This window comes from Canis lupus, chromosome 10 (assembly GCF_011100685.1).
Source record: "Canis lupus familiaris isolate Mischka breed German Shepherd chromosome 10, alternate assembly UU_Cfam_GSD_1.0, whole genome shotgun sequence".
In the NCBI taxonomy this organism is placed as follows: Eukaryota; Metazoa; Chordata; class Mammalia; order Carnivora; family Canidae; genus Canis; species Canis lupus.
In genome coordinates, this window is record NC_049231.1 from 36,049,240 (window position 1) to 36,064,718 (window position 15,479).

General features: G+C 34.5%; 1 protein-coding gene across 10 annotated transcripts in view; it reads right to left on the reverse strand.

Moving 5' to 3' along the window:
- Positions 1-15,479, reverse strand: part of CCDC138 (coiled-coil domain containing 138) — a 110,404-nt gene that overhangs the window by 17,334 nt on the left and 77,591 nt on the right. For 8 of the 10 annotated variants that reach the window (XM_038550846.1, XM_038550844.1, XM_038550843.1 and 5 more), the window contains 2 exons: positions 11,901-12,093; positions 5,010-5,186 (listed from right to left, as the gene is read on the reverse strand). The exons of 1 other annotated variant lie outside the window; for it this stretch is intronic. In XM_038550846.1, the coding sequence (XP_038406774.1) occupies positions 5,010-5,186; positions 11,901-12,093 (370 nt within the window). Of the gene's footprint in view, positions 1-5,009; positions 5,187-5,665; positions 5,775-11,206; positions 11,338-11,900; positions 12,094-15,479 lie in introns of those variants that run through there. One more of the 10 variants, XR_005365708.1, reaches the window with a different exon arrangement.

Below are 15,479 nucleotides of genomic sequence, written 5' to 3' on the forward strand. Positions count from 1 at the left end.
TTGTACTAAAGGTGACACCCAAATTCAATGAGACAAGGCAAAATAAAATTATAAAGATTGTTAAGGAAGAAATAATATTTATAGATAATATGATTATGTATCTGGAAAACCCAAGAAAATGAAATGAAAAACCATTACAAACAATAAGGAAATGGAAACGGGCAGTTTTTAGGCCACAAAATAGAATGAACTAAATAATACAAATACAAACTTAAATCCTTCTATTTAAACTAAGTCGGATAAGAAAAGGAAAGTACTCTTTGAAATAAAATAAGACTCAAATTCTTACACAGCTAACCCCAGGTAAGTGAATAATCACTTTTAACCACTGACAGGAAAAAGAAAAACCACAAAGTAATTTTCTAAAATCAACACTACTAAGTGATTATATATACTCACACCCTAAAAGAGGTATTATCAGAAACCCTCAATCTAAAAAAAATGTGCTCATAACATATAAGTTGAGGTATATCAATGAATAGATCTCAATTTATACTCAAATGTATTTTAAAATAAAATATCTAGATCATTTTCTAAAAAAAGAAATGCATTTTAGTAGCTTTCAAAAAACAGTAAATACCAATGCAGCTAATAACATTTCTCATATCTGAAAAGATGAATCTTCTGGGGAAAAGCACAAGGGGGACAAGAAAAAAACAATCACTCTGTAGCAGTACAAACTACAACACAGCTTAACATGAAGTATCCGGTGGAGATGAAGTATTGTATTGCTCCTCAAACTATTCTAAGAACTGGTCTGAGATTTTCAATCTGGCATACAGAATGCAACAGATAAAATACTTTTTAAAATAGTCCAACAAGAGGATGTGGAGAAAGGGGAACCCTCTTGCAGTGTTGGTGGGAATGTGAACTAGTGCAGCCACTCTGGAAAACTGTGTGGAGGTTCCTCAAAGAGTTAAAAATAGATCTGCCCTGCGACCCAGCAATTGCACTGCTCAGGATTTACCCCAAAGATACAGATGCAGTAAAACACCGGAACACCTGCACCCCAATGTTTATAGCAGCGATGTCCACAATAGCCAAACTGGAAGGAGCCTCGGTGTCCATCGAAAGATGAATGGATAAAGAAGATGTGGTCTATGTATACAATAGAATATTACTCAGCCATTAGAAATGACAAATACCCACCATTTGCTTCGATGTGGATGGAACTGGAAGGTATTATGCTGAGTGAAATAAGTCAATCAGAGAAGGACAAACATTATATGGTCTCATTCATTTGGGGAATATAAAAAATAGTGAAAGGGAATAAAGGGGAAAGGAGAGAAAATGAGTGAAAGTATCAGTGAGGATGACAGAACATAACAGATTCCTAACTCTGGGAAACAAACAAGGGGTAGTAAAAAGGTAGGTGGGCAGGGGGTTGGGATGACTCGGTGACAGGCACTGAGTGGGGGGCACTTGACAGGATGAGCACTGGGTGTTATGCTATATGTTGGCAAATTGAACTCCAATAAAAAAAAAAATCTTGTTGGTAAGGTTGGTGTTTGATGAGGAAAAAATAAAAAAAATAAAGTAAAATAAAATAATAAAATAAAATAAATAAAATAAATAAAAAAATAAAATAAAATATAAAATAGTCCAACAAAAAGGCTATATAGACTGGGGAGCTCTCATGCCTTCAGCAGGATACCCTACCTTGACATTTTACAAGTCAAATTCTAATACAGTCAATACACTTGAATCTAAGAAAATGAAACTCAAGAAAAACTAACCATCAATAGTCAGCTAGAGTTTCTCAAATTGGAGAAAATGAGCCTCCAGAAAAAACTATCATAACAGCCAACTAATTAAATTTTAATTAAATGTTTGCCCCAACAAGGCAAACATTTATATTACAGCCAATTAAATAATTTCCTTGCTTTGCTTCCCTGTCTTTTCTATAAAGACCTCTGCTCTAGGCCCCACCTGCAGAGCACACCCCTAACCATTTTCAGATTTGGTGCTGGCCTACTGGAGTCACTGTTTGTTCAAATAAATTTTTCAAAATTTATCTTCTTATTTTTAAGAATTTTATTTATTTATTCATGAGACAGAGAGAGAGAGAGGCAGAGACATAGGCAGAAGGAGAAGCAGGCTTCCTGTGGGGAGCCTGATGCGGGACTTGATCCCAGGACCCCAGGATCACGACCTGAGTCAAAGGCAGACACTCAACCACTGAGCCACCCAGGTGCCCCAATTTATCTTTTTACAATACCATTAGAAAACATTAGAAATGAAATAAGACAAACATACAAAATCCAAATCCAAATGTTTTAAGTTATAACTGAACTTGATAAAATTAATAATCTGACAACTACCATACAGGTTTTAAATACTGTTTCTATACTAACATGTGTTAGAGAACCAATACTAAGCAGTTTGAGTACTGCAGGGCTAGAGCTTGCTCCACTGACACTTTCCTCCAGCCTCTTGCTCCAAAGCCCTAAACAGACATTGGAGGAAGCCCTAGGCTCAGCACCAAAGCACTGCAAACACAATGCTTGAAACATACTGCCTCAAGCACAGCTGGCTACCAAGTCCCATTGTGAGATAAGCATCTGCAAATCCATTCTACCAAGATTTCTCTTCCAACAACTTTTTCCTAGAAACTTAAAAAAAAAAATGGCATGTGGAAATTATGTATATGGTGGAATGAGTTTCTCATCTCAAATCTCATCTCTTTCTCAAAAAACAGAACAGAAAACCAACAGCTAGGTGAGTACTTGCTGCATTTTTATCTATCAATCATTTAATCTCTTCAACACATTTCTCTGGTTAACATCAGGTACTGGATTTATATTAAAAATGAAAAATATATCAAGCAAATAAATATACTTCAGTCAGAGATCTCAAAGATTCACTCATTTCTAATCTTCCAAAAGTTTTCCATCACTAAAAATGATATGGCTTTCTAGCAATCCACATTAGAAATTGCTTTATTTACTCAATTTGAACAAGAAAGGATAACCTTGGATTTGCGCATAATCTGAACATGTGTGAATGAACTGAACACCTGTTGACTTTATCTACCATTATTTCTCCAAATGTAAATGTTATGGTGCCACAAAGTCATTTCACCCAAGTAGGTCCACTATTTGATAAAATTATATTTAGTTTTCCTTTGGCTATAAGATTTCCTCTCTGTTATAAACATTCAGACAGATTTGTTTCAAACGAATAGACATTTGCATCTGATAAAATTTTTGTTTTCCTCATTAAGAAAAATCCTATGGGGGTGCCTGGGTGGTTCAGTCAGTTAAGCATCCAAGCATCCAACTCTTGATTTCTGCTCAGGTCATGATATTAGGGTCATGAGATTGAGCCCTGTGTCATGCCGTCTTGGGCTCTATACTCAGTAAGAAGTTGGCTTGAGATTCTCTCTCCCTCTGTCCCTCCCTACGCTCTCTCTCAAATCTTTAAAAAGAAAGAAAAATCCTATGAAAGTAAACTATAAATCTACCCACTTTAAACAAGTAATCTTGAGTATCTCTCATTTTATTAATTCTTCACCTTTTTGCTCTATAGCATATATTAGTAAATCAAGATATAAAACCCCAAGATTATTTAACTAGGTAGCTAGACCCTCAACTATAAGTCCAATATCTTAACAGTCACAAATGGCTAAAAATATTAATAAAAAATGTCAGAGAAAATTTAACATTTTGGGGAAGGAAAAAAGCCTCTGGAAAACCTAATCACAGTGCCATAGGAGAATGCATCTTGTTACTTCTAGAATCAGAAACATGGTTTCAAGTCTAAGTCTTACGATGGCCTAGGAATAAAAGCCATGGACAAGTTACCGGATTTTTCTTGGCCTCAGTTTTTCTACTCAGGCCCTTCATAGGGATGTTGTAAAGGAAAAACAAGAAAGTATATAAAATGAATTGAAAATGTGAAGCCATACACTGAAGGTACCTAGTTAGAAATATAACTATGCTTGGGCACCTGGGTGGCTCAGTGGTTCAGCGTCTGCTTTTGGCTCAGGTCCTGATCCCAGGGTCAATCCTGGGGATCAAGTCCTGCACTGGGCTCCCTGAAGAGAGCCTGCTTCTCCCTCTGCCTCTGTCTCTGCCTCTGTGTGTCTCATGAATAAATAAAAACAATTTAAAAAATAAATATAACTATGCTTTACATCCAGCTGTTAGGGATTCACCCACAAGCAGCAAGCAGCACCAAGTACCAGACTGCTTACTACCACACTGAGCAATGACAATGACTTTCTAGTTTTAGTTTCAACCTTCTGGAAGGCATAAACATTTCATCTTTAGAAGTGCCACAGAAAGAGGAGAGAATAGGGAAAAAGAAAAGCTACACTGAAAAAGAATTACTGAGGCAAAATGGTTGCTTATTACAAGTCAAGGGGCTATTTGAGGTTCAAAGAGCACTACCAACCAAAGCAAATGAAAATACATATTTTCATATGTACCCATATATATCTGGGCTAAATTAGGAACCATTAACAGCAAGTTAAAAGAAACTGTTACACCAACATAAGAACCGAATAGAAAAAGTAAAGCCACAGGCTACAAAATGTTACAAATATGAATGAAAAAGAGTAGCCACATGTACAACTGAGTGCCTTTCCCACCCCACCCCCCACCTTCCCACAAAACAGTAAGGTTGAAGAGGAACAGGAATATAGCTCTGTCATTACTCTCCTTTAGACAGGAACACACCTGAACATCTCGCTCCCTCTGAGAAAACAGGGAATACAGGTTTAGATCTTTCAGAACGATGAGACAGAGATGCTTGAAAACAGGACTCGCAATGTAGAGTATATCCACGTGACTGAGATGAGTACTGGAAATTGTGCTAGGTTAATGGAAATTTGAACATACGACTTCTAGAAGTGTTATTAACCATTGTATTACACAGCTATCAAAAATACTTTTTAACCATTTCTATTATAAAACACATTAAAGTCTGATATGTAGTTACACATTCAGAGTGCAAAGAAAATCATCCTACTGTCACTTCTTACTGTATCTAAAAACTTTAAAACTTACTAGATTCCACTGTCATCTGAAGCAAACTATCAATGACATTAGAGAGGAGTCCTTTACTGGAGATTCTTAGATGATTCAGTATTACCGGAACAGCTTGATACTCCAAAAACAAGACTTTTCCTTCATCTGTCTTCAAGTCCAAACATAGAGAATCAAAAGCCTGAGCCAGGTAGTCAGCTGAAAAACAGTACATAAAATCAACTGACATTATCAGTCAGGAGTATAGTTGGTAATCAGAAACAAAAGAAAGATAAAACCACCATTTAAATTCAAAAGGGAAACAAAAATAAAATGACCAGAGATCACCGGCTAAATTTAAAATGTTAGAACCCAAAGGCCTGAAACATGAAGAGGAATCACACTATGATGGGGTAAATTTCATTCATATTTTAATATCCAAATAACAATAAATTCCATTTTTAAAGAAAAAAGTTGATATTTAATAGTAAAGACCGTAAATAATGTTTATTTTCCATATTTGATAACTGCCATATGCTTCCAAAAGCATATTTATCTTTACCTAGCTTTTGAGATATTTTTTTGTTGCTAAGTAACTTTATGCAAATTTTTAAACAAGGATTTTTAATCTCTTAATAAAAATCAAACAGCCATTCAAAAGACAACTTCAAAGAACTAGATGTGCTCTGGTGTATTACCTTTTGTGATATATCTGCCATTAATGCAGCAAGGTTTTGCCAAGGCCAATGTTATGATGGAATCCATTAGATTAGAGTCCCTGGAACTCTCTTAAAGATGATTGGGAAGCTTAAAGCCAGGATTGAGAAGCATTAATTTAACCAGAATCAATGCAAGTGAGATATTAAGATACTTAAATTGTTACACTTCAATACACTAAACCCAAATCAGTAGTCTTACAACAATTTTACATTGTGCTTTTAATTGTACAAGAATACTCCAGTTTCCTAAACTCCTTCAATATACTATGGAAAGGAATTTTTTAAAAAAAGTGTTTGTGCTGTTCAAATACTAGTGAGCTAATTTTTCTACTGAGATTTCTGTTTAAAGAAGCCTTGAGAGTACTTTGAAAGACTGAAAATATGACAGAGTCACCTCCATTAAAATTTACTATCTTCTGGTTGATGTGTTGCATTTCATTCAAATTCCTAATTATTAAGAATGAGTAGCTGAAAATAACCGGTGTGAAATACCTATGAAAGAATTGAAATGCATAAACACATATTAAAATACATATGAAAGAATTTTGAGAAATTAAAATCTGTGCCTCAATTTATAGTATATTCTATTCTTACTTTTGGTAGAATTTAGTTCAAGGAACACTGCTACTATTACACTTACTTTTTGTGATTAAATAAAATATTGCAAACGAGTGTTAGGGTAAGCAAAGCTGCTGGATTCTGTTCAGGTTTACCTCATTAGGAACCTATCCTTATTTAGCAAAAAAATCAGTAGAAGAGTATATACATTAATTCTGAACTCAATTCTTCACAGAAAAGTGTTTATCACAGTGCCACCTGCTGTATTTGACACAGATTACTTCACTTCTCATTAATATATTATGAGATTAAATAAGCTAAATGCTATATGATACAGCAAATTTATAAACTTAAAAAATTGTCCCTTATTAACTTGGGGAGGGGGAGATGGTATTTGGTGATTTTTTTTTTTAAGTTGACTTATCTTTTAGGGAAAAGTAAAAGAATCATATTCTTATTTTCATTTCTCTACTAGTGAAGATTTTCTAAAAATCAAGACCAATTTAACTTCTAAGAGAGTATTTTAAGTAATTTGAGTTACCAATTTTACCAAAACTGGTTGTTGTCTTAAGCAACAAGTGTTTGGTGGTTTATTATGAAACAATAGAAATCCAACGCAGCCTAAGAGACCTCAATTCTGATCTCAAGTAAAACCAACTCTTAGAAGTTAGATAAAATAAATAATAATGTTTATGATAATGATAGCAGCTAATGCTTACTATATGTCACATTCTTTTCTAAACTTTCACATCAATTCTAATTTAATCTTCAAAAAAATGTGGTGAAACACAGAAAAGAAGGGACTTGCCCAATGTCACATCCTTAGTTATCTGACTGTAAAACTGAAGTTCTTAATACTACATTGTTCCTGCTATCTGAGAATGGCAATAATTCCTACATTTCTACAGGCCTCAAGTATAAATAAATACATAACTTATAAATATATAAGTCTGCGTAAGTTGGGGGCCAAGTGTTGCAGGAGCAGGACAGCACAACTGGCCGATGCACACAACTAAACGGGGAGAGAGTCTAATGAGAAAGACAAGAAATCTGTCCCTAAAACAATACTATTAGATAAGATTCTTATCTTTCAGTTCTCATATCTTTACATAGATCAAATTAGTATGTACATACTGAAGGTTTTATTAATTAAAATATTTTTACATTGACTGCCACACCTACATACTTAAAAATTGCTAATAACATATAATATCCTACTCTCCTCATGTGACACTGTTAAAGCTTGGAATATTTAGGGTCAAGAAAAGATCTAGGTCCCTTACAAATGCCTGACCCTCAATTTGCTCTTTTGTAAAAATGACATCATCATCTACCTCTTAAGGTTACTGTGGGGAATAAATTTGAAAAAACCAAATGAATGATTAGAAAAATGTCAACAACAGTGCAAGAACTTATTTCCTTCACTATTCCAATTGTGGGTTTGTCAATTATTTATCCTTTGTCATTATTAGACAGCACAGGTTATGATACATTTTGGTGATTCCTGTAAGCAGAACGCACTTCAAAAATGGTAAGCTACAACACAATCAAAACTGTACTTGTTTCAACTCTGAACTAGACACCACAAAGTTAGTACCTCTGGTTACTAGAGGGGAGGTGGTAGAGGGGTGGGGATAGAGTGAAATAGGTGATGGGGATTAAGGAGGGCACTTGTCATGATGAGCAATGGATGACACATGGAAATGCTGAATCACTCTATTGTACCCCAAAAGTTACATAACACTGTATGTTAACTAATGGAATTAAAATAAGAACTTAAAAAAATCCCACATTTCTAAAGATAGTTTTGGTAAATATTATATATTAATCTTAGAAATGAACTATTGCATTATAATTTGAAATACTGAATATCGAAATATTGTATTATAATTGGAAAATACATGAATTTTATCAATAAAGACTTAGTTGGCATTATATTCAATTACTTTATTTTTGTGAGTGTAATGGATATAAGACTATACCTTACAGTTAAATTTTATTTCTGAGGATCAGTGTAGCACAGTGACTAAGAGTGCAGACTTAACCTCTCTATGCCTCAATTTCCTCATTTATAAAATTGAGATGTTAATGACATTTTATAACCTTGTTATAAGAATTAAATGAGTTGGTACACATAAAGTGCTTGGCCCATAACACAGGAAATGCTATGTAAGTATTTATTATTATTTCTTTCATTATCTCAGGAGTACCGGCTCTTAGGAAGTCACACAATAGGGTCAAGAGGGTGGGCTCTAGATATGGATAGAGGTGAGCTGAACCAGACTCTGTCAAATACTGGCTGTGTGGCCTTGACACAATTATCTAACTTCTATAAACTAATAACCACTAATATAGGAATAATAATATTCAGAGACAATCTATAAAGGGCTTAGCATTATAGCATCAAATTTATACCAAGTATTATGTTTTTGAACAACCTATTTGCACTGTCTATTCAATGGAAATCAGGTATTATCTTACAAATATATTTATTTAGGTTACTGAGTATTTAATATTACCTAACACATTTATCTACTTCCTCTTTACTTTTTATAATAAATTTATTCATCTTGTAATGTATACTTTTCTTTTTATAAATAGGAAATATCTTCTTACCAGAGTTTTTTTGTTTTGTTTTGTTTTGTTTTTTTATTTCTTACCAGAGTTAAGACAAGTCTGTTACTCTAAGAGTTTTTATGTATGAAATTTTAGTTCTTCCAAATTTGCTGCAGCACATAAGACAATATATCTAACTTTTATTTTTCTCTATACTTTTAATTATTTCCCTTAATTGTATTTAACACATGTCTTTTTCCTTTTCTGTTCTTTTACTTGGCTGGCTTTGCTCTATCCCAAGAGACTATAAACTAAGGTCCACCAGCTGTCTTTCCAACCCTCAGCCTACTGAACCTCTAGAGCACCTGACAATGAAGGCAGAAAACACAAGGTCAAGAAGGATCAGTTCATTAGCTCTAGAATTTGATACCAATGTGAATTTCACCTTTCGTCCATTCACCTTTTTTAACATTAATTTTCTCTCCCTGAAAGTGTTCCTCAGGGTAATATGAACCTTCATAAGGTATTACAATTTTGCCTCAGAAACTGAAAGACAGCATTTCCCAAATTGTTCTTTGCAGAAAATTAGTGCTGCATATCACTTTTCCAAAAAGGGTTTGGAAGTTAAGTAAGTTTCGGAAATGTCGCATAAAAGTGTATTCAAGTTTTATAGATTCATAAAGCCCACTAGTAATGAAATTAAAGTACTGGCATTATTAAGTTTTAGTTACTCCCAAATTTCTCAAACATTTTTAACTGAAGGCCATAACAGTGAATTGAATGAAAACTAATCACAGATGTGTTTGTCATAAATGGCAAATTAGGAATGGTTTTACAACTTTAGAGAACCGTATTATTGCTTTATATGCTTTGTTAATCAAAATTAGGAGAGGATCATGGGTGGTAATTTTTTTTTAAGATTTTATTTATTTATCCATGAGAGACACAGAGAGAGGGGCAGAGATATAGGCAGGGGGAGAAGTAGGCTCCTAACGTGGGACTTGATCCCAGGACCCCGGGATCACAACTGACTCTTGATTTTGGCTCAGGTCATGATATCATAGTGGTGAGACAGAGCCCTGTGTTGGGCTCTGAGCTTAGCCCGGAGTCTGCTTGGAATTCCCTTCTTCTCCCTCTGCACCCATCCTGGCTTGCTCTCTAAAATAAATATATATATTTTAAAAAGTGTTATGATATAATTTGTATGGTTTTTAAAAGAAGATAAAAGTAATGTGCTTTGAGAGGTTGATAACACCATTTGAGGAGCAGCTTGTGACTGTACCACATGTTATTCTGTTGAATAACTCACTGTTCTTGCATGCCATGCTCTTCCATAATTCCAAACTCTGGCTCATACTGTTCCTTGAGGAATGGCCTTCTTTATTTTCTGCCTATAAAATCCTATACATCCCTGATAGTCCAGCTCAAATCCTAACTCCTTATACTAAATCCTCTCCTGATCTCCTAATTATACCACCAGAACTAATTTTTATCATCTCTCTTTAACCAGAAGCACATTATTTAAACTTCTGTATCAATAATAAGATGAAGCAGAAAAATATTTACAACCTACTTACCCAACAGACTCTAAGGACTTTGAAAGCAAGAACTGTCCTATAATTCTTTCTTCAAAAAGTGACTTACATAAGAAAGCAACCAATTCACTAATTCAATATATATATATTAAGTGCAAATTGTGTCATTTCTGGACTTAATATTCCTATTGCCCTATTTTAGTGTTTTAGAAGTACTCATTTTTATTATATATCATGACTATTTCAATTTAACTTTAAAATTTTATTTTTATTTTTTAAACAAAAATACAGTTGATGTATAATGTTACAATTGTTTCAGGGTTGTGAGATTAAGCCTTGCATCATGGAGCCTGCTTGAGATTTTCTCCCCCTCTGCCCTCCCCCGCCCTAAAAAGTCCTTTATTTCTGTCATTTAATCTCAGCAATAATCTTTATTACTCTGTCCATTCATCTATTATTTACCCAGATCTTGTTTTTTTAAGATTTTATTTATTCTTAGAGGGAGTGCATGTGAGCAAATGCAAGTGGAAGAAGGGGCAGAGGGAGAGGGAGAATATCTTTATTTATGCCCTATTATATTTCACAAAGAAATGAAGTTTACAGATACCATACTAGATTTATATCCAAATTTTACACTCTTTGTTTTACTTATATTAACAAGATTTCTTTACATATATGATTGCTGTTAGTGATATTCACAGTAGTCATGATATACAGCCATGGGTAGTCATAGATAGTAATGATAATATTGAAAGTCAACAGACTGTGAATTTCTTTGAAGCTCATTTTCTGAAACACAAATTTTATCAGGCTACTATAACAAATATCAGAGACTGTGTAGCTCACATACAACAGGAATTTTTTTGCTCACAGTTCTGGAGTCGGTGAAGTCCAAGACAAAGTTGCCAGTATGGTCGCCAGTATGGTGAAGACCCTCTTTCTGGTTCACAGCCTGTACCTTCTTTCTCACTGTGTCCTCACAAGGTGAAAAGCTAGAGATCTCTGTGGAGATTCTTTTATAAGGGCAGTAATCCCATTCATGAGGGCTCCACCCTCACGATCTAAGCACCTTCTAAAGGCCCCAACTAGTATTACCATCATCTTTAAGGGTCAGCATTTCACCATATGAATTTTGCAGGAGACATAAATATTCAGAACCCAGCATATGATATTCAATAAATTTCTTAGCTAGTTTTATTGAATGTCCTTGATTTATATAGAGTGAATGAATGAATGAATAGTTTTCTGTATTCCTTCTGGACATTCATCTTTTTTTTTTTTTAATGACTCACTGAAGATGGTCAGCATGTCCAATACTCTACTGCACAGAAGTGGTATTGAGTCCCACATCGGGCTCCCTGCATGGAGCCTGCTTCTCCCTCTGCCTGTGTCTTTGCCTCTCTCTCATTCTGTGTCTACCATGAATAAATTAATAAAATCTTTAAAAGATAAATAAATAAAAAATAAAAATGGAAAACATATTTGGCTATGTAAGAATTATTTCATTACGTAGAATTCCCTTCTGTTTATGAAAAACTATATCATAAGCAAATGTGAAAGCTTACCTTGAGTGACTGTTTTGAGAACAATTAAAGTTGATAAAAATCTCAATGGTAAATTGGAGCTTTTAAAGAAAGCAGCTGTCTTTGGTTTATTCTCCACTGAATGTTCTAAAGAATTATCCTGAATTCCCTTAGTTACTACTCCTTTGAATATGTCTTCACCCAATCTCCTCAATGTTGATGTCATGGTTGAATGCTGTCAAAAATATGTACCATCTTAATATATTTACTTATATCCATGATATATTTCAAATACGACAATCAAATATAGAAACTAAAAATGTCGATTTTTTCTAATTAAAAAATGGGTTAGAAATATGCAAGATTAAAAAGAAGTAATTTTATAATCAACTTTTCTAAATTATTTATGACTTTTCCTAAAAGAAATGAGCAGCCTACAAGAATTAAGAAATTGGAGATGTAATTTTCTAAGAACAAAATTAGGAGAATTGAGTCAAGATTCAATTTGAAAATGTTTAAGAACATAAGATCATGATATGTTTCTGGCACATACAAATCAAAGGAGCAGAGACACTATAGGTTCTTCACACTCCTCCACCATTACTGACAAATGGCTTGTTTGGGTATATCTTACAGTGTTGGCTTATAAAGTGATCACCTAGGGCCTTCCTGTTTTATAGATCACTATGATCATAACCATCACAGTAATTTTGATAACTTTTAACAATTGCAGAAGAACAAGACACTAGGTTAGAATCATGGATAATTCTCATGATGAATAAACTAAAACAAGACAATGGGCAAAACAGAAATACTGACATAAATACTTCTAAAATAATATAGGCTTAAAAAAAATAAAATAATATAGGCTTTTATGATATTCCATATATATTTTAAGAACCAAGTAAAGGAAAATCATTTTACAGAGAAGAGTGCATGAGCTAGACTCAGAAGTAGCTTAAATATAGGTAACAAGTATTTGCTTTAGAATTTCAATATATTAAAATTAGAGAGATATGGGCACGTGGGTAGCTCAGTTAAGTGTCTCTTGATCTCAGCTCAGGTCATGATCTCAGGGTTGTGAGATCAAGCCCTGTGTCAGGATCCACACTGGGTGTGGAGCCTGCTTGAAATTCTCTCATTTTCTGCCCTCCTCCACTCCCTCCCTAATTATAATAACAATAATAATAATACATTAAGATTAGAGAGATATATTGAGATTTTATGGGTATCAAAAGGCACAATGTTTCGGTGGTGAGTGGCATAACAAATGCAATCTAATTTAAATATATGGCCAATAAACTTTAAATTTGAAAAGGAATACTTATATACTATTGGTGGAAATATAAGTTGGTATAGCCACTGTGGAAAACAGTATGGAGGTTTCTCAAAAAATGAAAAAAAGAAATACCACACTACCCAGTAATTCTATTAGTTATTTACTCAAACAAAACAAAAACATTAATTTGAAAAGATGTGTAGGGCAGCCCAGATGGCTCAGCGGTTTAGTGCCACCTTCAGCCCAGGACGTGATCCTGGAGACCCAGGATCTGAGTCCCACATCAGACTCCCTGCATGGAGCCTGCTTCTCCCTCTTCTTGTGTCTCTGCCTCTCTCTGTGTGTCTCTCATGAATAAATATATAAAATCTTTAAAAAGAAAAAAAAAAAAGATGTGTATACTCCTTTGTTTATTGCAGCACTAATTTACAAGAGCCGAAATATGGAAGCAACCTAAGTGTCCATTAACAGGTAACTGGATAAGATGTGGTGTGTGTGTTTATATACATATATATACACATATACATATACATACATACATACACAAACACACAATGGAATATTATGCTGCCAAAAAAACAGATGAGATTTTGCCATTTGTGACAACATGGATGGACCTAAAGAGTATTATGCTAAGTGAAATAAGTCAGATTGAGAAAGACTGTGATTTAACTGCTATATGGAATCTTAAAAAAAAAAAAAAAAGGAATAAACAAACAAAAAGCAGAATCAACCTTTAAATATAGAGAATAAGCTGATGGTTGCCAGAGGGAAGAGAGGTGAAAAGAAGGGCAAGATGGGTGAAGGGGAATGGGAGATACAAGCTTCCAGTTATGGAAGGAATAAGTCACACTAATCAAGGCACAGCACAGGGAATATAGTCAATGATGCTGCAATAGTGTTATAGAGTGACAGATGGTACTTATACTTCATGATGAGCAGAGCATACATACAGATAATTTGAACCAGTACGTTGTATACCCAAAACTAATGTTAACACTGTGCATCAACTATATTCAAATTAAAAAAAAAAAACTAAGTTTTTACAATCATTAGGAAAAGATAATATGTATGTATGTGTTCTAAAACTTTGGTATAAAAATAGAAGAAAATATTAGAAATTCTACAAGTTTGTTAATGCCTCACATTTCTCAGACTTGGAGTTGAAAAAGCTGACAACCTGGCAAATGCAGACAAAAAAGACCCAACATAAGCTTGTTCTCTCTAGCCAAAAGGCTAGGAAAAGAGCAGCCTTGCAAGACCAAAAACGTTTTTAAAATTTTTATTTAGATTTTTTTTTTAAGATTTTATTTATTTACTCATGACAGACACACAGAAAGAGAGGCAGAGACACAGGCAGAGGAAGAAGCAGGCTCCATGCAGGGAGCCCGACGTGGGACCTGATCCCGGGTGACCAGGATCACACCCTGGACTGAAGGCGGCGTTAAACCACTGAGCCACCTGGGCTGCCCTAAAATTTTATTTAGAGAGAGAAAGAGAGCGAAGAGTGGAGAGGGAGTGACAGAGGGAGAAAGAGAATCTAAAGCAAGCTTCACACCTACGCAAAGCCTGATGTGGAGTTCGATCTCAGAACCCTGAGCTGAAATGAAGAGTCAGGGGCTTAACCAACTAAGCTACTGAGGTGCCCCAAGACAAAAACTTTTAGACAAAACCACAATCCAACCAAATATCCCACCAAATATCTAGATGATCTAACACCCACCTAAATGAGCAAAATTCCAAGGAGAGCTTACACTTCTACCCTCAACCAGGCAGTTACAAGGTATCCATGAAGGCTATGTGAGGGGTAGTAATTAGATACTCCCATCCTTCCCAGTTAGGGAGGTATCAGTGGAGGCCTAGTGGGGAATCTGGACTTCTACTTCACTAGGCAATAAAGAGAAGCCAACCTGTATTTCCTCTGCAAGAGCAGTGTCAAAAGAAAGTCAGATAAAACAGAGACCCAGAGTCTTATAACAGAATACCAAAATGTCCAGTTTTCAATAAAAATCACTAATCACACAAAGAACCTGGAAGATCTCAAACTGAATGAAAATCAGTAATTGCCAACACCAATGGCACAAAGATTTAAGAATTATCTGACAAATATTTTAAAGCAGCAATGATAAAATTAGTAATTATGCATTTTTTTAAAAAAATGAAAAATAGAAAACCTCATCAAAGAAATAGAAGTCTTACTAAAGAAAACATAAGGAACCAAATGGAAATTTTATAACTGAAAATACATTAACCAAATTAAAAACAGATGGGTTTACTAGCTAATTGAATCCAACAGTACATTAAAGGGATTATTCACCACGATCAAGTTGGATTTATTCCTG